Genomic DNA, 26882 nt, shown 5'->3' with positions numbered 1-26882 from the left:
CTCGACAGCTCTGCGCTCGTTTGTCTTCCGCTTCGTGTTGCTTAATGGCGAGCGCTTGTTTGTTTTACCCTTCGCCGCGGTTGCTATGCGCGTGCAGTGCATTATGGGAGTAAAAGTCCCGGATGTCCGACCTCGAGAATTTAAACTGCAAATCAGTACAGAAATCTATTCTATCTAATCGAAATGGTTATAAATATATATTACATTTACGGATATACAGTAACAGTTAAAAATACTGTAACATAAAGTGTTTTTAAAATGTTGCTGTTGACCAGTACGCGCGAAAACCGGACGTGATGTGGCGGATGTTGCGTCGATCAATTTTCCCGCGTTTTGGATAGTAGTAGAGGAACTAGTGGAGAGTTGCTGACACAAACAAGCGATCTCGAGCTCCGATATTCAGCCACTAACCACAACAACAACACAGACCCGCAGCTCGTGATCGCTCTCTGTGCTGTGAGTGAACGCGCTCCTCATCACGAGACCGTCGACATGCCGCCGAAGAAGCGCAGCAGCGGGACCCCGCCGAAGAAAGAGTTGAAGGGAAACATGAAGAGCGGATCCCCGGACAGCAGCGAGAACGCAGTGCTGAGCCCCGAACGGTGAGGTTACACCACGAGACAGTCCCTAAAAAATACCTCAATGACACAATAGACTGACTCTAATGAATGTTCAGTACAGAGAGTCTTTAGTTACTGATAATGTTGGGAGAGGAAGCCAGCGCTCGACAGTATGTCAGTCGTCTTAAGAAAAGATGTAAACAATAAATAAATACCCTATTTTTATTTGTAGTAACTAACGTTAAGTAATAGTTACAAAAGACAGTTTCTAAACATATTAATGCTGCGATTTTTTTGATAACATTGTTTTTAATAGTTTAGCTATTTTGTAAGAACATGATAATAAGGACGCACCCAATATTTAGCTAACGTATTATGGTATTATTACAGTAGCAGTTATCAGCTTATTTTTGCCCATTGAAGGATGCACAATTTCATTATTATAATTTTTAAAAGAAATGTCAAGTAAATATTGTGTAAATTTTTTAATTCAGCAGTTATGTTCATTTACTGTATATATTTATTGGGTCAAATACCATTTATTCTATTTAGGGGTCCAGATCAAATAGAATTTACAAAAGTGACATAGAAATTATAATAAATGCAAGTAAAGTGTCAACTTTAATGTTTAAAATAACTTGTGGAAAAATGTCAATATATGTGTGAAATAATGTTCCATTGTCTTTCAGCCTAATAGACATATTTATGTAAAAATGAAACAACGTACTTCTTCTGACCTGTACTCATTAAAATATATAAAAGGAAAAGTGATCATATGGCTCATGTAGTGCCTAAACAGGTGTCAAGCGTTTGTGTATAAGCAGTGTTGCATGACCAGCAGCGCCAGTATGGCGATCTCCCATAATTACTGTCAGTCACCTCACAATGTGTTTACTCATGTCTGTCAACTCTGTTGTTTTACCAGACACAAGGACAAGGAGTCTGAGTTTGTGTCTCTGAGCGAGGAGCTTCAGGCCACCAATCCCATCTGTGATCATGCGTGGAGAATATGGGAGAGGGAGATCAGGTCCATGGACAAGGCAAATGTACGCCATCCTCTCATATCTGCACAACCATTCTAGTGTAGTTCCATTATTATTGTCTTCTAACACAAACGTGTGTGTCCTCCATGCTAGATGCCATATTCAAACAGACATCAGTGGGGAGCTTGTCTGTTCATTGCAGGCATGGAGCTTGATGGCATCAGCCTCACCTTCACACAGTTCCTGAAAGTAGTTGGACTAAGGTATGTTTGGCAAATGATTGAATATCATGGAGAAGTCCTGGTTTTCTCGCTTAGGATGATGGAAGTTGTCGGAGTGTGATTATGCTTTTAAAGTGTTAATAATGCATGTGCTACACTTGAATTAAGTCGCCCTTCCTGTGCAGTGTAAAGCAGTTCATCAGTCTCGTTAGGAAGATGGATGTAAACGTGGACACAATAAGCCCTAAAGTGAACACTGCTTTGAAACGACTGGAGAACAAGTACGATGTGACACTGGCTCTCTACCAAAGATTTGTGAAGTAAGTGCTGTTGTTCAGTTTTGTTTTAAAGGTCCTGTTCTTCGTGATCCCATGTTTTAGACTTTAGTTAGTGTGTAATGTTGTTGTTAGAGTATAAATAATATCTGTAAAATTCTAAAGCTCAAAGTTCAATGCCAAGCGAGATATTTTATTTAACAGAATTCGCCTACAAAAAAACGACCCGTTTGGACTACATCCCTCTAGTTCCTGCAGCAATGACGTCACTAAAACAGTTTTTTGACTAACCTCCGCCCACGGGAATAAACATAAAAGGGGGCGTGGTCTTGTTGCGCTCGCACGTAGAAGAGGAAGAGCTTTGTTTGTTTGGGCTTCCCAGGGACGCTGTACTTGGAGATCAATGGTTACAATTTATGTTTAACTCGGTTCCCGAAAATTATAATCCACATGTAAAACTATGTGCAGCACATTTTGCTGAGGACAGATTCCTCAATCTGAATCAGTTTAATGTGGGATTCGCACAAAGATTATTCTTGAAAGATGGAGCAGTTCCCTCTTTGTCTGGATAAGACGTTGTTTATGGACCACAACCTTAAGTGTATTTTATTATTTAAGTTGGTGCGTTTAACAGTTTCTGTAACTTATTACACAAAGGGCAATGCTGTTTAGCTTTGTTAACTAGATGTTAGGGCTGTGCAAAAAAAATCGAATGCGATTTTCATGCGTATCTTGTCAGTAAAAACGCTCCTGTGATTATAAGTACATCTCCAGCACGTGCGTTCAGATCAGGATTGCCAGTTTTTCAAAACAAATCCTGCCCACTTGCTTCTCAAAACTAGCCCAAAACTAGCCCAATCGCATTTCCAGGAGGGCCGCGTGCGCTAAGCTGCTGTCGAATCACAACACAGGAACCGCTGGCACAATCAGAACTCGTCACGTCTTTCTGAAGGAGGGACTTCATAGAACAAGGAAGTCATCAGCCCGTTTTTATGACAGTGAAAACAGCGGTATACAGATAGGTGAATACAGGTGAATTGTGTGAAAAATACAGTGTTTTTTTTACACGCGAAACATGAACACATGTTATATTGCACACTGTAAACACAATCAAAGCTTCAAAAAAGCACGAAAAACGGGACCTTTAAATTTGTAGTAGTGATATATAATGAACATATGATTAATTTAGCAATGTTTAGCAATGTTTAGACATTAGATTTTTATCCACAACCAAGATCTACTGTCTGTAAAAAACCTGTTATATTGTGAAATGTTATTACAGTTTAAAACAACTTTTTATTTTTATTTTAATGTACTTTAAAATGTAGTAGATTTCAGTGTCACATGATGAAATGTTCTGTTTATGTTAAGCATGCATTGCAGTTTTGTTGTCTGCCACTTTAAATGCTTGAGCTTTTTAAACCAGGATTGATTGACAATTTTTTTTATTTTTTTTATTGTTCATCAGCTTGAAAAACAATATTCCGACAATATTGTTCCTCTGTCGTTATTGTTATAGCTGTGGTGTGGACTTTTCATTTAGAAATGTTTTTTTCATTTAGAAGTCTTTATCGTTATAGTTCTCATCGTTGGTGTAAACAGGTCTTTAGCATCTGAGAACCAGATCTAAGAGGGAAACAGAAACTATTCCTGAATGTATACAGAATGCAAGGATATATCAGGTTACAAGCTCATTCATTACAGTGAAGGACTGAACAGTTGCTAATCTGGTGATGCTTGGGCATGCATCAAGCTGTGCTCGCCCTTCCCTCAGGATGACACTTTTAGATAATGCATGTATTGCATCATATTTGAAGAATCCGTGACTCATCTCACGAAACTCTTTGGGTGATGAAACCTGTTATGTATTACTGCATTTAAACGGATTTCTGTTTTGCCTTCAATAATTGCTTACGCTTTTTTTGTTGCGTGATCTGCACTATAACTGGCTCATTCCTTTCTTCGTGCATTTGAATGAAACATTTCTCCGTGTCATTTGTAAACCTGAAGGTGGCAGCAGCCGTATCATTATAAGACAGACCTGCTCTGTGGGTTATTTGCCTTTGATTTCGAGCCAGCTGGCCCCAGTTCAGTCTCTTCTTCTAATCTATATATATTGAAATAAATAAATAAATTATATATATATATATATATATATATATATATATATATATATATATATATATATATATATATATATTGCCATTTGTTTGGAATAAATAAATGTATTTATAAGTATTGTTCTTGTTTTTATTTATTTTAAATGCTTTTATTATATATTCGCCCTTCAGTTCACTTTACTTTCTTCCATTTCAAAGATTATCTTAATAAATGATAAACGTATGTTAAAAAATTGTAAAAAAAAAAAAAAAAAAAAAAAAAAAGATTTACAAGTAATAATATTTGTAAATATTTTTAGCTAATAAAAGTGTTATTAATATCAATATCACCTCTAGTGCATGCAATGTTTAAGTATGCTGAGACTAACAAAGTCCATCTTTAATTTTCCTCCAGGACTTGTGAAAAAATCTCTGCAGAGCCTGACAAAGCAAAGTAAGTAGAAATTCTGTTTCAGTCTGCTGTTCGCCCACCTGTAGTTACCAAAAGAAGATTCTAGAGTTGTTCCATGAAACACCAGTGATCTTACTGTCCCATGTTTGTTTCCTTCAAGGAGAACAGAGCTTTGGGAAAGCAGTTGGACCATGTTCCTCTTGGCCAAGGGTGAGTCATTAAGGAAAAATGGACACATTTTTCACATTCTATTATTTGTCCATGCAAACAGTTTCTGGTTTACAGTTTCTGATTTTGTGAGTGGAGTTTCCTCCAGCTTATCTCTGGATTATATGATAGTGTATCCTCATGAGCAGCACATGTCACTTGTTTTTGTGTCCTGTACAGGAACATTTCTGCAGATGGAGGATGACCTTGTGATAGCCTTCCAACTGCTGCTGTGTGTTCTGGAATTCTTCACCAAGCGTTTCACTCCTTCTCTGCTTCAGTCACCCTACAGTGAGTTTTCCTGACCTTCCTCTGCTCGAGGGACAGCAGGGGCAAATGTTATAAATGCCATTTGAGATAAGTGATATTGTCAATGCCTCACTAAGAAACCCTTTTCCCAAAACTTTGGGCAGATACAAATAATTATTGTTATCAGTGTTTTCCTGCTGATATTTGCAGAATTTAGTACAATAACAATCTATTTAGTGTAATTTTTGGTCAGTGAAATGTGTGTGACTTCCATTTGTGACGCCTTCTTAAAAACAGCCTTATTTACTTGGAATGACAAAAATCCAATTTTTCTCCCATTTTCATGTCAGAGTCAGCAGTTAGTTCATCCACCTTGAGTCCTCCGACCAGGACATCCCGACGTAATCAAGGCAAAGCCAAACCCCGTCCTCCAGAGATGGATGTGCAGTTGCTGGAAACACTGTGCAAGGAGAGCGACTGCAGTTTGGATGAGGTTGACAATCATTCAGACACAATCCCATCAGCCATTGCAAGCTTTCAAATACAGCTTGTGTCCGTAAAATCTGCATTTACGAGACCATGCGTGAATAGTAGCTCATTGCATGCATGCAATTTTTTCTAACTAGAGGCCACATTTTCTTTTCCAGGTGAAAAATGTGTACCAGACCACTTTCCGTGTGTTCCTGGACTCTGTGGGTCTTTCAGGATTTCAAGGGCTTCCTCCCGTGAGTAATAAACAATGAAAGCTGCTTCTGCTTTTTTCAGCTATAGGGTTTTTAGATAACTAATCAAATCCCCATGGGGTACTTCCCACCTTGGACTATGAATTTGAACTTGCCTGTATAGTATTTTATGGCCTGTTACATGTTGGACTATGTACACAGTTTTACAGATTCTCTGTTTGCACGGTGATAATTAGGAATGCTATTAAAGGTTCAGCTCTGATTATTTACAATAAAGTAACAGCTATGAGAAAGACATACAATACAATTTCCTTCCAAAGCCAAATTAAAGTAATCCTTGTGGCCATCTGTTTTCCTGTTATTATAGATAGAAACACTTTCCAAGCAATATGAAGAGCTGTACCACAAAAACAAGGACTTAGATGCCAGGTTGTTCTTGGTTGATGATGAGACTCTTTCCCCCAACAAAATAGAAGTGTGAGTGTGTTCGAATTAAAATATTGTTTTCTTACGTTTCTGTAGCTACATATGTTTTTGAAATAAATATCCAAATTCCTCATAGATCAAAGGTGGAAATGACTCCAAGGAAGATTCTTTCTGGAGATGACGTTGCAATTCCAGTCCCACAGACCCCAATCAGGTTCGACTTTGCTCTTTCAACATGAGACAATTCTCCTACATTTATTTTATATATTAAAATTAATACAAAGCACCAAACCAGCATATCAGAATGATTTCTGAAGGATCCTTAATCTTTGAAACCTTTCTTGAAGAAAAACATCTTGGGAATTTGCTCACTAGTCTGGGTCAAAGTCGTTTGTGTGAATGGTATTATGCGCACACAACAGTTTTGTAATGCTCTAAGCTCATGCCACATGACGGGATTCCCTCTTAGATCTGGTTTCAATGTTTTCATGTGGCCTCCAAAGCTTATCCTGGGTACTCGGTACAGTAATAGTACTCTAACGTATATGAGCAAAAGTACCTCTTCTGAGTTTGAGACCTTGCTGTACAGAAGGTTGTCTTGAAATTATTTGACCATAATGGAAACTTATGGTCAATTTTAAGTCCTGCCAACACCTTTTTTCCTTTTCACTCTTGTTCCCTGTTTTGTTTCTCTAGGGCTGCAATGAACTCCATACAGCAGCTCAGGGTCGATCTCACCTCAGCCAGTGACCAGCCCTCAAGCAACCTCCTAGTCTATTATAAGGTATTTACTTAAAAAATATATTTTGTTTCCTTGACAGAAAGTCCAGATCTATATTATACAGACACAAAGTGATATATAATGTGTATTATTTGTAATGTGTTTGTCAGAACTGCACTGTTGACCCGACTGAAGAGATCAGAAAGCGGGTTGAAGAATTGGGTCAGGTCTTTATCAAGAGGTTTGCTCAGGCTGTGGGCCAGCACTGTGAGGGGCTGGGACGAAAGGTATTTTTTTTTTTTTAAGTTCTCCGGCGTGTGGTGTTTGGCTGCGGAAAAAGTAATCCTACATTTAAAAAATGCTTGTTGATATCGCATTCATGAGTTCGCCTACCAATGTGTGAGAGGTACGCAGCTTTCACTCTAAACCAAACTAACATTACTAACCAATCAGAAGTTTTTTTTCTCTTAAAAATACGAGACGCGCCTTAGCTGATGAATGGAAAAGAAGCCTGGGTCTCAAGCGCAACACATTGAAAAAGCTGCGAGGCGCAATGGTCAAAGGTTTCCATCTAGTGTCATATTTACATAGAAAAGCTATTAAAAAAGCAACAGCGCTTTGTAAACAGCTCAGAGTAATCACATCATCTACATAAGATTTTTGAAAAGGTCCTGTTCACATATGATCTCTTGCTTTTAATTTACCAGTAAAGACTGTATGTGTGAAAGGGGCTTAATTATTCCTCTGTATATTCGGTGAGTTTGGGTTGCTTGATTAACGTTCATCTGGGAAAACTCACTTGATTTGCAACATAGATCATTCAAACATATGCCAACTCAGGAGAATATATCAACATATTTCTAAATATGCGATTTATTAGTTTACATAGTTTATTACATAGTTTTTTAACTAATTTAACTAATCTAACTAATGATTATTTTGCAAATCAAGTGAGTAATTTAATATTTTTTAGTAATACATATAAAACTAAGTTGAAAAACAGCCTTTAATATAACTATTTTAGGAATGCATGATAAATATCTGCACAATATTTTTTTTATTACGTGACACTGAAGACTAGAGAGTAATGATGCTGAAAATTCTGCTTGAACATCACAGGAAGAAATAATTGTAAAATATATTAAAATAGAAAACTGTCATTTTAAATTGTCAAATTAAATATTATAAATGTTTAAAAAAAAAAAAAAAAACAGAAATGCAGCCTTGGTGAGACATTTTTTCAATAACGTTATCTTAACATCTTATTAAAATGTTTTTTTTTTTTTTTATCAACACCAAACTTTTTAACCATAATGTAGCTTTTGTACAATAAAGGGACAAACTTTTTTGTGTGTGTTTTCAGCGGTTTAACCTTGGTGCCCAGCTCTACTACAAAGTCATGGAGTCCATGCTAAAATTGGTAAGCCTTATTGAAACTTCCAATCATATTTTTAGTTGTACTTTTATTTTTCTGGTGATCACATTTGTGGTGTTTTTAGGAGGAGAAGAGATTATCTGTCCAAAACTTCAGGTAAGAACAATACGAGCAGCATCTTATGCTCATATGTCATTTATCAGTTGACCATAAGTAATCTGTAATTTTGATCTGAAATATACACTGACAATCATGTTACTTCCTTTTTTTTTTTTTTAGTAAACTTCTCAACAATACAGCATTTCATACCTCATTGCTTGCATGCGCCCTGGAAGTTGTTATGGCAACCTATGTTGGTAAGTCATTTTAAGTGTTTTCTTAAACACTCATAGTGTGACCAAAAGTAATTTTTTAGCTTCAGTTTATAGATTTGTATTTAAGAGAACAAGCTCGTGTAAATTAGCCACACATGTTGCTTCCTTTTCCAGGGAACTCCTTAAAGAGTGGAGGTTTTGGCCGCAGCTCAGGAGCCAGTGATTCTGTCGAAACTGATCTGTGCTTCCCCTGGATCTTAAACGTCTTCCAGCTGCCTGCTTTTCACTTCTACAAGGTGATCGAGAGCTTCATTAAAGCTGAGCCCACCCTGAAACATGATATGATGAAGCACCTGGAGCAGTGCGAACATATCATCATGGAGAGTCTCGCATGGAAAGCCGTGAGTAACTTTCTGCCACCATTTATGTGGATTCTTTCCTTCATTCAGTCACTGAAACGTGTTTAGCTACTCTCCTTAGTAGCCCTTTAAATGACGTTTAAAAATTTTTATGGTCCATTACATCAATTTCTAGTTTAGGATCTGTGATGTTGCTGAGCAAACACCTCATTGACTAGCACTTCCTCTACTGCCGGTCGGCTCTTTGTGAACCAGGCTGGTGGAAAAATAGTAAATGAGGGGGTTTAGACAGCAGTTGGTGCTGGCCAGTGAGAGCACGACAGGATGGAGCACTTTTGTGACTTGAGCCAGACCGCAGCTGTGCACAAGGCCCACCTGTGTGAGAGTGTAACCTAGTAGATTGAGGTGATAAGGGGTAAAGCAGACAAAAAAGACTACCAGGACCCAGTAGATGACGGTGAGTGTGCGTCGGTGCCGGATCTTCCTGCGGTGAGGCAGCCTGCAGAGCACACGGAGTATGCTGCAGTAGCTGAATAGCAGGAGCAGTGCGGGCAACAGATAGGCCATTTGCACCAAGCCGAGAGCTGCTAGGATTATAGTACGGTGGCGTTTGGAAGAAGGATCCAAGAGGCACGACTTGTTCCATCGGGATGCTGCCGAATACAGAAAAGGCAGAGTGAGGCTGAGGGCCAGGACCAGGCACCAGATCCCAACGCTTAGCATACGAGCGGTACGAACCTTCCTCAGGTGCTGATGTAGAGGGTGAACCACGGCAAAGTAGCGGTCTACTCCAATACACACCAGGAAGAAGATTCCTCCATATAGGCTGATATACTTCAACGTGAAGGTCAGCTGACAGAAAGCACCTCCTGGAGACCAGTCGTTGGTGTAGTTCGAGGTAGTAGCGGCTTTGTTGTGATAATAATAGATTCGCAGGGGGAGAGAGATCATGAAGAAGATATCTGCTACGGCCAGGTTGGCCATGTAGACAGCCGTGCTTGTGAACGTTTGAGGCATCCTGCAGAAACGCCGCAGCGCTGTGGCATTGCTGACGACGCCGAATATGAAGATCATGCTGTAGGAGATCTTGTAGTAGGTGAAGCGGTAGCTGATGTCCACCGTGCAGTTGGCTGGAATAGATATGTACGTAGTGTTATGGAGATCCATGATCACTTTCAGCTTGGCTGGCCTTTGTTTGCAGCAATCAAAACCTGCTTCTTGCAGTCCAGAACCAAATGAGGATCCTGTCTTTGGCGAGAGGGAAAATGACTGTATGGTTATACGGATAGTAACAGTTTTAATTATGATATAATAAAAGGTTTTCCGGCACCGAAGTGGAGTTGAGTGTCACCTCTTCATATAGTCATCTCGAAGTGTAGAAGGAAATTTACAAAGTTACAACTTCCTCTTCATGTAAAATGAACCACCTGCTTTTCACCTGGTTATAATCAGAAAGGGCGGCAATGTCTATTTGACCTGTGTTTATGAAATGGAAAGGTAAAGTGATTGAATTATGACAGAGGTCTTCATTTAAAAAGCAGCCGTTGCTGCCAGTAAAGGACCCTAGAAGTTTCATTCATGTTAAACTGCCTGTTGTTTGTCCTCATTGTAAATACACACATTTAAACTTTTCTTATGAATGTTAAATGGATTGAATAATATGAATGAATTTTGTCTGCTAGATTAAAGAATACTTTGAGAAATGTTTGGTTTAACCTTAGTATAAAAACATGGAAAGACTTATTCAGTGTTATTTTTTTCAAATTTATCTATACATTTTTTTATGTTCAAATCCTGAGTAGATTATATAATAAAACCTGAGTAGATTATATAGTTTGAGACTTTTTAATTTAGGTATGGTGCTCAAATATACTGCTTATGTTATATGCTATGGATTAATATAAATTCAATTCAAGTTTAGGTGTATAGCACTTTTCAAGACGCAAATCATTGCAAAGCAGCTTTACAGAAAATGAAAATTTCTACATTTATATATAGCATAAGGAAATATATTTAATATATAAATAATATATATATATATATATATATATATACATACATACACTACCATAATGTGGTAGATTCAGGTAGAAAAGGTTTTTAATTATTAAATTGAGCATGTAAAGGATAAATGAGCTTTAATAAACTCATAGAGCAATCTAGTCTTAATGGAAATTTGTAGATATCATTTAAATCATAGATACCATAGATAGAGTAAACTCACCGGTTTGCTTTATCTCATCCATTTCTCTTGGTTAGTTGAACATGCTCTGTTCACAGTCATGCTTGAGTGAAGGTGCCTTTAACAGATATTAAGTCTTTATATACTGTCACACTAAATCAATAAACTTTTGTGTGTGTGTATGCATGTACCATATAACTGTTCAAATCTGGATGGGGCTGTGTGGATTTATTATTAATATAGTAGTTCAGCTCTGGATACAGATGCAGTCTACTTTAAATAGTAAGTAAAAAAACACACATACAGCTGCAAACCTTTTGTTAATCATACTGTTTAAATTTTAAAAAGATATTTGATTTCTTCACATTTACAAGGCAAATTGCAGATATTTAGACTTTATTTACTGCAGATTTAAATTCACTCAGTAAGCATATTTTACTTCTATTATCTTTTTTATTTTTTTATAAACTGAATTCACACGGTTTCCTACAAAGTGGTAATTTACAAAACACCAAAAAGGTGTTTAAAAAAAAAAAAACCACCAACACCTTTATCTTGTACAAGCAGTTTTTGTTTTCCGTGACACCTTGTTTATTGCTGTTGCAAAGGAGATGTTATCTTACTGGCTAATGTAGATGAGGTTTTGCAGAAATGGCAAAAATGACTCATTTCACTGAAATCATCAGTGAAAGCATTAATAAGAATTTGTTAATCTACAAAACCAATTTAGTAATTTTGAGCTTCATATGCCATCCATTTTCCATAGTGACATTATAGCTATTTAAATTCCAGCTTGTTGAAAATTGTCTTTTTCTAAAGGGAGAAAGAAAACTATTATTATTATTTATTTATTTATTTTTAGTAACTTGCTTTCACTTGTCTGTCTCGGTCCAAGGATCTGTTGTGTAAGTCACTGTCTAGCTGGATTTTCCCAGGACTGCCTATGTTTTGATCTATTTAAATGTTAAGCACTACACAGGAAATAGTGTTGTCACGGTACCAAAACTTCAGTATTCGGTACCGATACCAGTGAAAATCCATGGTTCTCGGTACCAAATTTCGGTACCAAAGCAAAACACAAAAATATTCTAATAAAAAAAAACAAAAAACATTTTATCACTAAAAATACAACCAATACAATCTTTATACTTATTTTACAATTATGTTTAAAGTTTTTCTACAAGTAATATAATTATGAAAAACAGTAAACAAGTTTCACCCAAATTTAATTAGTCTTTTAATTAATGAAATGTAAACATTTAAATTTTAAACATGGAAAACAATTGTGTGATTTATTTCTTTAAAAAATAAAGTTTTATACATTTTTTCCACAGTAGTAGCAGTATCACATACATTCTACTAAACAATAGTAATATCTAGCACAATGCCTTTATGTAAAAATGAACCTTTATTTTGACGGGTTACCGTGAATACCTCAGAATTGACATTGGTTTTACTCAGAAGAAACGGTAAAATGCTTGTGAAGTGACTAAGAACAGTTCTGCTGATGTAGTTTATGTATTTATGTCCTCATTGAGACGGCAGATTCTGAAATTACTGCAAGTTTCACGCTCAGTCGATGTAGTAAACAAACCCGCACGTCTCTGCCATTCATTCATTCACACAGAGACACGCAGAACATGCAGGATTCATATTTCAACCAACTTTTGCGGCTTAACATTTAAAGAATGGTCCATACGGAGATTTGATTTGATTAATTTATGCTAACTTTAACAAATTCCGTGACTGTCCATATTAAAATGTAAGTTTCATTATCATGACTGGATTTTGAGATTCCATCTGCGTTTTCTGCTTCGTGGAAATCAAAGCGCTGTGTGCGTCAGGAACCGGGATGAGCGGGGCCTCGGTACCACCGGTACTTAAAGAAACCTGCTCCCGTCACATTTTCATTTTTTTTAGTACCGACTTGGTACCGAAGTACCGGGTTTTTTGACAACACTAACAGGAAATATTAGTTGGTCTATGCATGTACAAAGACTAACTAACCGTTTCATTCAGTGATAGATTTCCTCAAGAGTTTTCTCAGAATCACGTCAAAGATTCACAGGTGCTATCCGATTAAATGGTCTTTTTATCTTCTTGTTTATAGATGGATTACCCTCAAACATTGTAAGTGAAAATTACAGTGTTGTAGAGTTTAAGAACTTAATGCCTTTTAGGGTCACACTGGAAGTGGATATTTGCCAAGTGAATGCACAGAAATCCTGCTGCTAGTGACATGCACAACAAAGATGATATTTTTGTGAATCTACCCGTTTCCACTGACTAATCATAGGGTATTTTATTTATAACCAAAAATATAGTTAGTGTAGTCACAGTTTCCTGATTTCCTAAGCTCTGACATTTCATTAATAATTTATTTTTGTATCACTGTCCTATTTTTTATATGCATGCAAGGCATATTATTAAGAAGTAAAATTACATTTTGATATTTTTATTACCATTTATATCCAGAAAACAGCATTTACAGTAATTGCTCAAAAATGCAGCATGTTTTTAACTCTCAAGCTTTTGAGCTGAAAATGTCTTGACCAGTCTTGCACCGGCTTATTCCATTCCATTCCATTCAGACTTGTATGTATGCATGGCAGCGAGATCACATGCAAAGCCTGCTGCCTATCGTGTACATAAAATACCCTTTAGAGGTATGATTTGAAAGTCTTTCTCAGCATGCCTCCTGGGCATATGACTGTGTGAGGAATGCAGTGTTGAGTGATGGAGCAGGGCTTGTTCTCTCCTGTTCAACTCTCCTGAAATGCAGCTTTTTCTTCCTTCAGTTGTATGTTTTAAAAACTGTATTTTACGATCATAAAAATCTGAAATCATAATGTACATAAAAAAATTATAGAAAAGATGAAAAACACTGCTTGAACTATTGCTGGGTTAATCTCTAACAGTATATAAGCGGCACACCCTGCAGACCTGTTCACCTTAATTTGTTACACTGACAAGCCTTGATATAATCAGTAGACCAAAGCCCATGTAGTGTCATTGTTCTCTGAGAGTCACTCCCTTTTCCGCTCACTATTTGTCCTCTGATTAAATGGATATCATGGAATTTGTTTACCTTAATTGTGATTTGGCTTGGAAAACAATACACACTTATCTGATTTGCCCAGGAATAAACACGAAACGACACATGGGAATATTTTATCAGATCATTTTTACTCCAAGTGTCATTTGTTACAAGGCACTGGCAGTTTTGTGAATGTTATTATACATAAACTAGAGGTTTATTGCATTAATACATTTAAATGTGCAACAAAATAATGAAGTATGTTTAGATGGTAACACTTTACAATAAGTTTAAATTAACATTTCGTTAACTCAATAGCTCATATGAAATAACAATTAACAACAGCATTGAACAATTTAGCTAATTCTTACATGTACATTTTGTACAAATTAAGAATGTATTTTGAACGAACCTGAATTAACATAGTTATTTATAAATTAATATTAAGCTGGATTATTAAATGCTGTAAAAAATATTCATTATTAATTAATATGTAAAGTGCTGCTGTTTTTCAAGGTGAAGCAAGAAAGTTTAAGGCTTAATCAATCTGTTGTCTTGAAATGTAGCACTTTGTACAAAAATATTTTTTCTTTTTCTTTGTCAGTTCTTGGCCATATACAGTTTTTATACAGTTACAGGATCAATACTTCATTAAGAAAAATGATAGTTGAGTTTGGTCTGTAAACACGCATCCATTCTAGCACCAAGATGATACTCAGACTTTATACTTTTTGAAGTTCACTAGTCTTCAGTTAGTTATCAGTCAAATATATCCCGTGCCAACCAATTGCTAACATTGACTATGTCAGATGAGAATATGGATAAATAAAAACAATTGCTGCCTGAACTTTGCTCATATTGTAGACTCTTCAATGATGAATTTAACTTTAAGAGATGTGATTTTATTCATCGAATCACTTCTGTTGTTAACACTATTGTTAATTGTGTCGTTTAGCGTGTTTTTGCGGACAGCTAAAGACTTCCGTTTAATAGAGTTCTGAATCGTCTCGGAGGTAAAGTAATAGATCACTGGGTCAAAGCAACAGTTGGTCACGGCGATGCAAAATGCAATTGGATAAATTGTCCGGACCACTGACTCCACAGTGCAGTTTGTAATAACCTGACTTCGAACCAGGGTGTAGAAGACCAGATTGACATTGTACGGAATGAAGCAAAAACAAAAGATAAGCAAGTGCACCACAATCATACGCAATATCTTAGCCTTGTTCAGCTGCCCTCCACGGCTGATGCTTTCCGGGTTTCGTAAGGTCTGTAGGACCCTCATAGAGCAGATGAAGTTGATCATCAGTGGAATCAGGAAACCCAACGTTTCCATAAACACCACAACTTTTGATACCATGGACTTCCACTGGGAGTTTGAGTAGTTTTCAAAACAGTACGTTTGGTTGTTTGTATATGAAGTGGTGTCCATCACGAAACCTGCGGTTAGGCTTCCAGACAGCAGAACCACCCAGATCACGGAGCAGGCTATTCTAGCATTGCGCTTGGTCCTCAGTGTTCTAGACGCGAAGGGATAAACGATTGCCAGGTAGCGGTCCATGCTGATGCACGTGAGGAAGAGGATACTGCCGTACATGTTGGTGTAGAACAAGGCCACTGAGATTTTGCAGAGAGCATTACCAAAAGGCCACTGACGGTTAATAAAGTAGAATGTCCTGAAAGGCAAGGTCAAGACGAAGAGGATGTCTGAGACCACAAGGTTCATCATGTATGTTGTGGTCTCATTGCGCATTTTCAGTCTGCAAACAAAAATGTACATGGCCACCATGTTGAAGAGCAGCCCGAGAATAAAGACAATACTGAAAACGGAGCTGTATAACACATATTTAAATTCATCATTGGAACAGCTTGAATTGTTCATCTCTGTCATTGTCATTGATTAGAGTTTGGCTTAAAAAGAGTCAATCAGTGCTTTGAGAAGGTCAGAGAGCCCAAGCATGAAATTCTATGTAGAGCCAGTGTGTATACATTTCACAGAGCTGCCTTCTTGCCACTCTTATCATATCGCATAATCTTACTGTCAAAGTGCGAAAGCTTGCACGTAAGCATTTGCAACCACATAAGTTTACCTTCTTTTTCCTCTAAACAAGGCATGGTGGATGCTTTGGGTGTGATTTCAAAAAATAACTACCTTGTTACTGGCACAGGAAGTTAGTTTCTAGACGTTTGTTCTTCATATTCACAGTTCCAAAATGCTCACAAGATTCTTGGCCTCAGTCTTGAGTCTTTCATGAAAGGATGATCCATAGCCTCTTGACGTTCTTCACGAAGAAGAGCAATGTGAAATTTCCACCAACCAACCTGGTTTAATTTCAGTTTCTTGTTCCTTGAATTGGTCCCATCGCTCTGTGATTTGTAGTTGGATGATCTTCGTCTCATCGAGATCTTAGTCTTTGCCTTTTACTCTGGTGTAGCCATGTGAGGCTTTTAGTATCCAACCTGCTGCTCGGTCTGTGGTTTATGCAGGGAGTTTTTCTTCATGTGGAGGACTGGACGGCAGACAAGAGGGTGGGGCTGGAGTTAAAGCACCTCCTTTCCATCTGTTACTCTCTCACGCACGTACAATACATGAGAATCAGTTGCCTGTAGAGTTCACATTGGTTTGATTTGTTTCTTTTAGAATCATCTTTGACCATTAAGGGCAAGCAGTGTTTCTGTAATATTAAAGAGAAGGTTTTCATTTGTTTGCTTTGTTACTTAATTAGATAATTTAGAGACTTTTTAATTTTTTTTTTTTTTTTTTACTTCTGTTAGCATAGGTCAGGGGTCTAGATCCAGATCCAAGATTGGTCCACCTAAACCATGAATCACTGGTCATTATAAAATAAAAAAGATAAAGGTTTGTGTAAAGTGCATTTAAAGTGCAAAGTTTTTTAGTAGTTGTATTAAGTATTTGCGATTCTGTACTGCTAGAATGAGTGGTCTTTGAGACTGATTTGTCTAATTTTATACTTTTATACTAAATCAGTATGAATCCCATTGTGAAAGTTAGCTTTTCGAGAAATGCATATATTATAGTTATATACAACATACCGTATTTAGTTTTGAAATGTGTATTTTGGGACACTTCATTGTTCTGATCTTTGCTAGAAAGTGGTTTGTCATTTTTGTTTTGCCTTTTCCTTGTGGTTTCATATAAGGGGTGTGTGTATGTGTTGTATGCAAGAGCACATTGATCATTGATTCCTAGGTACATACAAAGAGGGATTGCCAGTCCAAAGTTCACACATTTAAATCGACGTGACATCATACATACAACACAATATGCAAACTCAAATAGCTTGTAAATCAAGGGAGTGTCAAGAGTTCATTATACATTTTGTCCAACTGGTTATTTGAAGGAAATTATTTGAGTCAAAAGCTTACTAATGCAAAAAATATTAAACTTTTTTTCCCTCCTTATCTGTCCTTCTCTTTTCTTATCTTAAGTGTGAATTATTAAATCACCAAGGGAATTTTATTTATATTTTTTATAGATTTTTATCTCTAAAAGTGTTTTATAGCTTAATATAATTATTATAAATATTTAAAAAATATTTGGGAATAAACTATATAAATGCATTATTTTTTTACATAGTGTTCAAATGAAATGGGCCTCATTCAGTGTAAGATGCATTGTTTCCTCTAATCAGTTATACACCGCAGAGACAAACACCAACAAACAAGTTGGCTCAAGTTGGCTGTTGGATTTAGAGTTATATATATATATATATATATATATATATATATATATATATATATATATATATATATATATAAAAAAATGACTGTCATGTTCACACTGCCCCAACAAACTTCGAGTCACAGAGTCAAGTAGCACCGTATCTACACCGGAAGCGACAGTTGTCAAATTGTGCCGCATCCAGTGTAGACCGCGTCACTGATTATAATGGTGTAGGTCTGATTGGGGACGAAATTGATGATCCTGTAACCACAATCAAAATGTTACTGTTATTATTGTCTTTGCGTGTCATTCTTCTCATGAAAGGACAGCAAATAAAGCAGAAGAGGCTGTGGGTGAAGCACGCTTTAAGTGCAGCGCAGCATCATGGCAACGGTTCATGGCCACGTCAGATTTTGTTATAGTTTGTTGGAAAATCATTTCACACTGCTTAGATGTTCCACGACCCAACAAATGAAGACCAAGCATGTTCACTCGGGTGGAAACAAACTCTAACCAACGGCAACAGGGTTAACACACTGATCCAACGGACTAGTTTTGTTGGCGTTTGTCTGTGCGGTGTGAATTGGCCTTATGAGTCATTCTCAGTTTCAGATCAGTGATGTATGCGAACATCTTGTTCTTCTGTGCAGGACTCTCCTCTCTATGATCTCCTCAAACAGTCTCGTGAGGAAGGACCTGGTGAACAGGCAGAGCCCCCCTCGACACTAAACCAACCCCTACATCACAATCACACCGCCGCTGACCTGTAAGTCATCCCTCTGAACAAGGACTGTGCAATTCTGTGCCACTCACAACATCCTGTTTAAGAGGAGATCGCATCATATGTAAAAGAATAAATTCCTTTAATAGTTACCTTTGATATTAGGGCTAGTTTAAAGGTGCACTGTGTAAATGTTAGCGGCATCTAGCGGTGAGGTTGTGAATAGCAACCAATGGCTCAGTCCCCCGCTCACCCCTCCCTTTAGAGAAGCTACAGTGGCCGACAGTTAAAGGATGTCGTCTGTAAAGACGGCAGAAAGCAATGAGATTTCTTTACAAAGGAAAATCAAGAAATTATATTTATTTATTCAATAAATCAGTGTTATTGCGAATGTTAATGTACTTGTTCATCATTGTGTCAGTGTTTTATTCGCAAAAACAACAAAGTGACGTAACTCGCTCTGTAGAGCAGTTTGTCTATTTAGGGCTACTGTAGAAACATGGTGGTGACTTCCATTTAAGGAGACCTGTGGTGTATGTAGCTAAAAATTGCTCTATCTTAGGTAATAAAAACATAAGGGGTCATTAAGAAAGATCTTTACACACCTCTGAAAACATAGTTATATATATTATATTGAATTTCTGTAAATAGATCGTTGTAAATATTACACATTGCACCTTTAAATTGAGGAATCAATTTCTACCACTAGGAGTCAATTTCTACCACTACTCATGCATAACATAACATGCAGCTGCAATGTCTAAAATTAATTTGGGTTAAAGAGGAAATTTGTCCCATTCTATCATAGGAAGTCGTTGCATAACCAAAGCATGGGAAAGCAGTACAAGGTTGTTCTGCTGATGTGAACTCGCATCTGAATCAACATCTTTAGCATGTTTGTCATGCTCAAACATTAGGACCTTACCCTCAGCCTTTGACACAAAATGCCTCGACACCGATTAGTAAAAGGTTTATCTTAAATCTTCGTTTAGAAAGGGGATTTAAAATTTCCTTAGATTGCTAAATTATTTTGTCATGTGATTTGACTATTATTGGTGCATTTTGGGATTATGGGATTTTGTTTAATTGGTGTACATGAAGCAAAAAAAAAGTGAGCATGCAACTAGCAACACCAAGATCATGAGTCTGAATTTAAGGGAATGCATGCCATCAACTCGCGTAGTATAGACCCAGCTACTTTGAGAATAGGTTAACGGCGATATTTTTTTTTTATTGCCCGATAAGAGTCTCCTGTTAACGCAGCACGTTAACGCCGATAACGGCCCACCACTAATATATATATATATATATATATATATATATATATATATATATATATATATATACAGTGTTGGGAAGGTTACTTTGGAAATGTAATAGGTTACAGATTACAAGTTACCCTATTTAAAATGTAATAGTAGTGTAACTTTTTTAATTACTTTAATAAAGTAATGTAACTAATTACTTTTGAGTACATTTTGATTACTTTTATAAATTTCTAATGAATGTTAATTTGCAACTGTTAATCATCTTCAACCATTTTACACCATGCAGGTTTAACCTTAACAGTAGTGCTCAATACTGTCAGACTTTCACCATCCTTCATCACCTGAATTAAGATGATCAATTTTGAACAAATCCACCACACAATCAGACTTTAGTACTGCCTTTAACTTAGAGATTGATCTGAAGTTCAAAGCAGATTTAAAATCAAAAGAAATAGTTTATAGATACTGTTTTTGAAACCAAATCTTTGCATAACTACAGGCATCTAACTGCATCTAACAATGGTTTGGGGAAAAATAGTTAATAAAAAAAATAAAAGCATATACATCAACTCAAATACGGTTATCTAATAAGCATGTGTCCTATTTTGTGTACTAAACTCCTGAAACATTGGTGTCTTTCTGAAACACTGCTGTCTCTTTGTATATTATATGATATGATGATAGTTTCTCAAAATAAGTAAAAAATGCTCATGAAGTGACTGTTCTAGAGATTAATTTCCATGAGGGGCGGACTGGGAAAAAAATAGGCTGGGAAATCTCACACTCATACACCCACAACCCATTCTGAAACATGGACAACCCTATTTTTTTTTTTGGACCTGACATGAAAAAGATTTGAATCCTTAGGTTGGGGGACTTGCAAAGTAATTAAGAGTTCTCTACTGAACTGCACCTTCACTTCCATTATCCATCCATCTCTCTCATGACTTTAATACTGAAGATTTTTATTTGACTTTTACCATGTTTTGTAAGTGCAATTTTGTTTTTTTGGCAAATGAATTACCACTTGTATTTATTTTTACTACAAATTCCATAGTTAAACCACGGTTAGTGCCATACCATAGGCTACATTAATTTTCCTAAGGGTTGTGTTTTTGTATGCACTAGCTCCCCCTAAACCTATGATAAAATATGATGATTTGTCTGCTAACTTACTACTGTAACATTACAAAAGATAATAATGACGTCGTTTATACAGTATTTTGAGTGATTGCGAGCAATGTGCTGCTTCTGCTTGACTAAGTAAACAAAGACAAAACTACATTAGCATATTTACAGATGAAACTGACCTGCACCTGAAACCCTGAACACAAGTGTCGCTTCTCTGCTCCAGCTGTGCGCTTACACAGTTCACTACGGTCTCTCTCTCTCGCATTGATTACTCGGAGTCTGATCCAAACCGTTCGGCGGAGGCGCAGAGAGCGCGCGAGCCCAACCATTGCCAGTCATGACTAACCGATTCATGATTTATTAGAGATTTAATCATCGAATGGCGGATTCGGAAATAATCGCTTTAGTATATTCGGCCTGCAATTATACAATAACAATATTAAAGTAGAAGGCCAAATCGTCTGCTAGGCCACCGGGAATAGTCCCGGTTCTCCCGATGTCCAGTCAGCGCCTGATTTCCACAGACACGCAGAATGTGCAGGATTCATATTCAGTCTTTTTGCGGCTTAATATTCACAGACATCAGTCCATATCGGGTTTTGATTCAAGTGTACTGACCTACTTTTGATTTATTCGTCCAAAATGTGGCATATTGCGTCCGCGTTATAGGCTGAATTCCATTTTTATGACTGGATTCTACGAATGTGTTTTCCGCGTCTCGGATATTATGGGCCATATGTTTTAGGGCAATTTGGGAAAGAAATAAGCTGTATGTGGATGTGTGTAAATATTCAAATGTAATCCTCTTTGTAATCGTTACAATTTTCATAAGTAACTGTAATTTAATTACTCATTTTTTCTTAGTAACTGTAACTGATTACTGTTACATTTATTTTGTAATTAAATTACGTAACGCCGTTACATGTAACTAGTTACTCCCCAACACTGTATATATATATATATATATATATATATATATATATATATATAGTTGGTCTATTGCTGCACTAGAAGATTAATGCTAGTTTCAAGGGACCTTTGCGTGAGGACGAAGTAGCTTGATTTCTTTTAACAAACGGGGAACCAAAAGTGTGGGATTGTTTTTTTTTTATGTTGCAAACAAGCTCATATAGTATTAGACAACAGGTGCTGTGTGCACAAAGAGACTTTTGTCTGTAAGCTGTGGTAAGTTTAGGGTATACAAATGTCTCTCTAAAATGAGGTCAACCTCTTGCATATAGTCAGCCTCACTAGTTTTGTGTGATTCTGAGAAACAGTTGACATTTCAGCTCATGCAAATTCATGTTGCATTAATATATACATACGGTAGACTGTAGTCTGTTTAACAAAAAAAAAACTCAAAAAAAAAAAGTTAACATCCCCTTTTTGAAAACATTTTTCAATCAAATTTTGCATGAGCAAACCAATATTTGAGTTATTTGCTGCTAATCTTCCCCTCAAGTGAATTATCTCCCCAAAACCACTGTGACAGAATCAGTGATCATAAATTAAACTCAATCTCTGAATCAGTCTGCGTTGTGAATGAATCCTTCTTCTGAGCAGTTTTTTTTTCTTTTTTATGAACCTGTTGATCTGATTCTAGAGCTAAATCTAAAGACTGAATGGTTTGTTCACCTCGTTGTAACCAATTCTTTTGAATATACATTTTCATTCAAAACGTGTGTGTGTGTTACATTGTTAAATTGTAATATTTCACAGTATTACTGTATTCTACTGTGTTTTTGATCAAATAAATAAAGACTTAAGACTTCGAAAATGTTATAAAATCTCTCAAACATGTGAACAGTGTTTTAAACACTGACATTCATTAGCTTTCTCATTTTGTTCTTCATTTCACTGGCAGTATGATGATGATGTGTTTAACATTCTCACCTTGCTCAGGTATCTCTCTCCTGTTCGACCGAGCCGACAACCCCCGGCAACAGAGGCCGAGCCCCCCACACCAGGCTCCAAAGCACTCCGTTCAAACTCTCTGAGCCTCTTCTACAAAAAATGTACGTTAAAGCAAAGTTTACATTCAAATGCAGTGAGTTCTGAAAAGAACATTTAAAGCTTTTTTGCTCTCCTAAAACCAATTTATATATATATATGTATGTATATGTTTGTTTTTTCTGTTTTTCAGTGTACAGGATGGCCTACCTGCGACTGAAAACACTGTTCTCGCACCTGCTGACCTCACACCCAGAACTGGAGCCAATAATATGGACCTTGCTTCAGCACACCCTCCAGAATGAGTATGAATTAATGCGAGACAGACACTTAGACCAGGTACTACCAACTCTTTTTTCATTAATGATATAATAACCTGTATTTGCATTCTATTCGCTTTTGAGTTTATTCAATGTCATGTTTTAAAAACTTGACCCTCTCCTCCCTCTTTTCTTTAAAGTTGATTATGTCGGCTATGTATGCCATATGCAAGGTGAAGAACGTGGACTTGCGCTTCAAAACGATTGTGACCGCTTACAAAGAGATGCCTAATACTAATCAGGAGGTGAGAGTCAGTCGGTCTTGTTTGCTTTTAAATGATTTAATTCAGATGATCATTCAAATACAAAAAGAAAGAACCTTAAGTGATATCAACAAATGCGCAAGCTATCTTTCTCTTTTTTTTTTCCCGAATGTGTTAGACGTTTAAGCGTGTGCTTATCAGAGAGGGACAGTATGACTCCATCATTGTTTTCTACAACCTGGTCTTCATGCAGAAGCTGAAGACTAACATTCTTCAGTATTCCTCTCCTCGGGTGAGGCGCTCACTTTTAAAATCTTTACTTGTGTTATACTGCCCCCTAGTAGACTGAAGTCAATTTCAAATGAATTCAAGATTTCATAGCAACTTTTGGTTGACCTGAGACTGTCTCTGTTTGACTCCCAGCCTCCGCCTCTGTCTCCCATTCCCCGCATCCCCTGCAGTCCCTATAAAAACTCTCCTCTGCGGGTGCCTGGCAGCAATAACGTCTATGTCTCCCCTTTGAAAAGCAGCCGTATGTCCCCAGTGGTCATGACCCCACGGAGCAGGTCTGTGTTCACATCTGTCATCAGTTTTGGACATGGAATCTTTACTCTTTAAATTGTATTGTCTTTTGACAAGATAACTTTCATCTTTTGCTATTATTTTGGGATGAGGCATGAGGTTGACTAGTTTTTTGTTGTGTTCTGTTTATGGTATTAATTGTGCTGTATCTTTTCTTTTATGGTATCCTGAACAGAATTCTTATATCTATCGGTGAATCCTTTGGGGTTAGTGATTAAAAGCACTTATTGAATGTTCAATCCGTTTTAAATATGTTAGGCTTTATATAAAATCTCTCTCTCTTGATCTCAACAGTCTGCAGACAAATTTCAAAAAATTAATGAGATGGTGAGCAGCACCGATTGGACCCTCAAGAGGAGTCTGGCTGGAGGCTCCGCCCCCAAACCCCTGAAGAGATTACGGTTTGACATGGATGGGCAAGATGAAGCTGATGGAAGGTGGGAGTTATGTTCTATTGTTTATTTACCTCTCCAAGTTTAAATCCAGTGAATCATATAGAATTTGTTCATTTTTAGCAAATCGAGTGGCGAGTCAACACTGATCCAGAAGCTGGCTGAGATGAGTAAGTTTCCAACATCCCCCGTACATGTCTGTTGTCTAAATTGCGAGCTGGTTTCCCAGAACCACAAAGATACTTAAGCCATCACACTTCCTCCTGTCTGTATATATTATTTTTTTCCTTTATGAGTCAGATGTTGGTTTTTATTATATAGTGCAAATTAGAGGTCAGTTGTATAACCACAATCCTTTGTCTCGAGCTGTTGCGTATCACAGTAGGAAATTCAAAGAATAAATGGTTTCAGTTTGAATATACGTGTTATTTATTCCTTTGATGGCCAGGCTGAATTAGTGTTACATGATTCTTCAGAAATCATTCTTATACAGTGGGGAAAATATTTATTCAATCCCCTGCTGATTTTGTAAGTTTGCTCACTTACAAAGAAATTAAGTGTCTGTAATTTTTATGGTAGGTTTATTCTAACAGATAGAAAGAGAATATCAACCACAAAATCCAGAAAAACACATATAAAGGCTAGAGATTGATTTGCAAATGCAAGTAAAACAGTCTGAACAAAAACAGCCCATCTGCTGTTTTAGTTCAGACCGTTGTAGAAATAGACACATATTTCTACGCAGCAAATAAGCAGAGTTGTAAATGTCAATTGTAAGGATTGATAATTGTTTAAATTAATATAATATGGTATTTTATTTTATTTTATTTGTGCAAATAAAAAAAAAAGGTCTTAAATCTGATCTTAGAAATCCTGCAAATTCCCTGTGAATGTTAGTGTACGTTAAACAAGCACATGGCATAGCTTTGAATAATCAGATTAATTCTATATTTCTGAAATCTAATGTACTTCAGCATATTTGATTATTTTTCTTTTTATGTGAGAACTGATGGATGCAAACCAAAAGAAAATATTGTTTGTAAGTCTGGCATCAGTGCAATAACAGCTTTACATGTAACAATTCTGATTTGTTGAGCCGCATTAGAAGCTGTTATACAACAGCTGACACACACACACACACACACACACACCTGTGAGTCGCTCTGCTAGAAACACTAATCCCTTAAGTTCCTCATATTGATCCTGTTTTGGATGCATCCTGCTCTATATTTTTGCATTACTTCTTTTGCATTACTTTTTTGCATTTACTTACTTACTTTTTTTCTGCATTCTCACACTCCAATAATGTGAAGTAGTCCTGCTGCACTATTAATTGTAAAGCAAAAACCATGCATTTTGGATTGTTGTATTGAAAAAAATTAAGAATGATTTCTGAAGTTTCATGTGACATTAAAAAATATGTAATGGGTGCTGAAAATGTAGCTTTTCAATCACATGCATAATTTTTTTTCTTCCAATATATCAAAATGGAAAATGTATTTTAAATTGTAGAAATATATATACATTTCTTCAATATAACTTTTACTATGATTAATCAAATAAATCCAGTCTTGATGAGCATAAGAGTTTTTCTTTAATAATTAAGAATGACAAGAATCCCATATTTTCCAGCCAAATATTCAACAAATGAAATTTTTGTATTGCGCCTAATTACATTCAAATAGAAACATTGCAAAATACCGTTATCAAAAGATGCAAATCATCGTTGTATAATTCAGCATCACGTTAAAGGCTATTGCTTGAACATTTCTTCTCGTCCCTTCAGGCTCGACACGTTCTCGTATGCAGGAACAGAAACTGAAGGAGGAGTCCATTAAAGAGCATCCAGGGCCCTAAATAAGTCCACTTTGTACTGCCTGAGAAAAACCACTCCACCATTGAAAGGGAAACATTCTCATGCCTGGGTTTTGTTACTACTACACTTTGGACTTCTCCTCCTGCACTGCGTTTCCTGAAATTGCACAGGTGCTTTTTCTGTGTTATTTCATTTTAGTTTGTTTTAAGCTTCTGAGGGTCCATGAAGGAAGTTTTATTCTTTTATAGAAATTACTTGACGCATACCTCATTTTTGGGATAGTTTTTGTTTTCCATAAATTTTAGAGCTGCCTATTTTCCTCATTGTTGTACATGAAAATGTGATTTACACAGGGTGTAAGATCAAATTTTACAAAAGTGTTTGCTTTAATCATGTATTGTGAAGGCCTTTGGCAGTATTGAACCTTGCTGGTGGCTTTTCTTATTTTTTTGAGGACCCCTTGTTTTGCGTGATAGAAGGAAATGGATTTAATTTTGAAACCTTATTATAAATTTGTAGCCGTTTCAGCATTACTGGGTTTTTAGTATGTGATTGTTGTGTAAGTGGATGTGCATGTGTTTGTGTTTGTCAACACAGACGGTCCTCTGTCTGACCTTTTTATGTTCTTTCTGGACTGCGTTGTTGTTTTTGCTGTTGGATTTTAAGAGCGTTTTAGAGCTTTTGTTACTAATATTAAAAAAAAGATTATGT

The 26882-nt window shown here is 36.6% G+C and overlaps 3 protein-coding genes across 3 annotated transcripts; 1 reads left to right on the top strand and 2 right to left on the bottom strand.

The window, feature by feature from the left end:
- Positions 1 to 293: 293 nt before the first annotated feature.
- On the top strand, positions 294 to 26882 carry LOC132130992 (retinoblastoma-associated protein-like). Its single transcript, XM_059542934.1, has 27 exons — positions 294 to 602; positions 1486 to 1606; positions 1697 to 1806; positions 1950 to 2084; positions 4554 to 4592; positions 4711 to 4760; positions 4938 to 5048; positions 5357 to 5499; positions 5654 to 5731; positions 6057 to 6166; positions 6252 to 6329; positions 6812 to 6899; positions 7007 to 7123; positions 8200 to 8256; positions 8336 to 8367; positions 8491 to 8567; positions 8700 to 8926; positions 18439 to 18554; positions 22811 to 22923; positions 23052 to 23197; positions 23319 to 23423; positions 23560 to 23673; positions 23805 to 23947; positions 24139 to 24169; positions 24258 to 24400; positions 24479 to 24525; positions 26142 to 26882. Exons 1-27 carry the CDS (start codon positions 493 to 495, stop codon positions 26210 to 26212), a joined length of 2712 nt encoding a protein of 903 aa, XP_059398917.1. The 5' UTR covers positions 294 to 492; the 3' UTR covers positions 26213 to 26882.
- On the bottom strand, positions 8936 to 10612 carry LOC132130994 (lysophosphatidic acid receptor 6-like). The gene has a single exon (XM_059542936.1). It carries the CDS (start codon positions 10049 to 10051, stop codon positions 9092 to 9094), a length of 960 nt encoding a protein of 319 aa, XP_059398919.1. The 5' UTR covers positions 10052 to 10612; the 3' UTR covers positions 8936 to 9091.
- LOC132130993 (lysophosphatidic acid receptor 6-like) lies at positions 14948 to 16779 on the bottom strand. Its single transcript, XM_059542935.1, has one exon. It carries the CDS (start codon positions 15998 to 16000, stop codon positions 14957 to 14959), a length of 1044 nt encoding a protein of 347 aa, XP_059398918.1. The 5' UTR covers positions 16001 to 16779; the 3' UTR covers positions 14948 to 14956.

This window comes from Carassius carassius, chromosome 47, assembly GCF_963082965.1.
Source record: "Carassius carassius chromosome 47, fCarCar2.1, whole genome shotgun sequence".
Lineage (NCBI taxonomy): Eukaryota > Metazoa > Chordata > Actinopteri > Cypriniformes > Cyprinidae > Carassius > Carassius carassius.
This window is presented reverse-complemented; position numbering and strand designations above follow the sequence as displayed.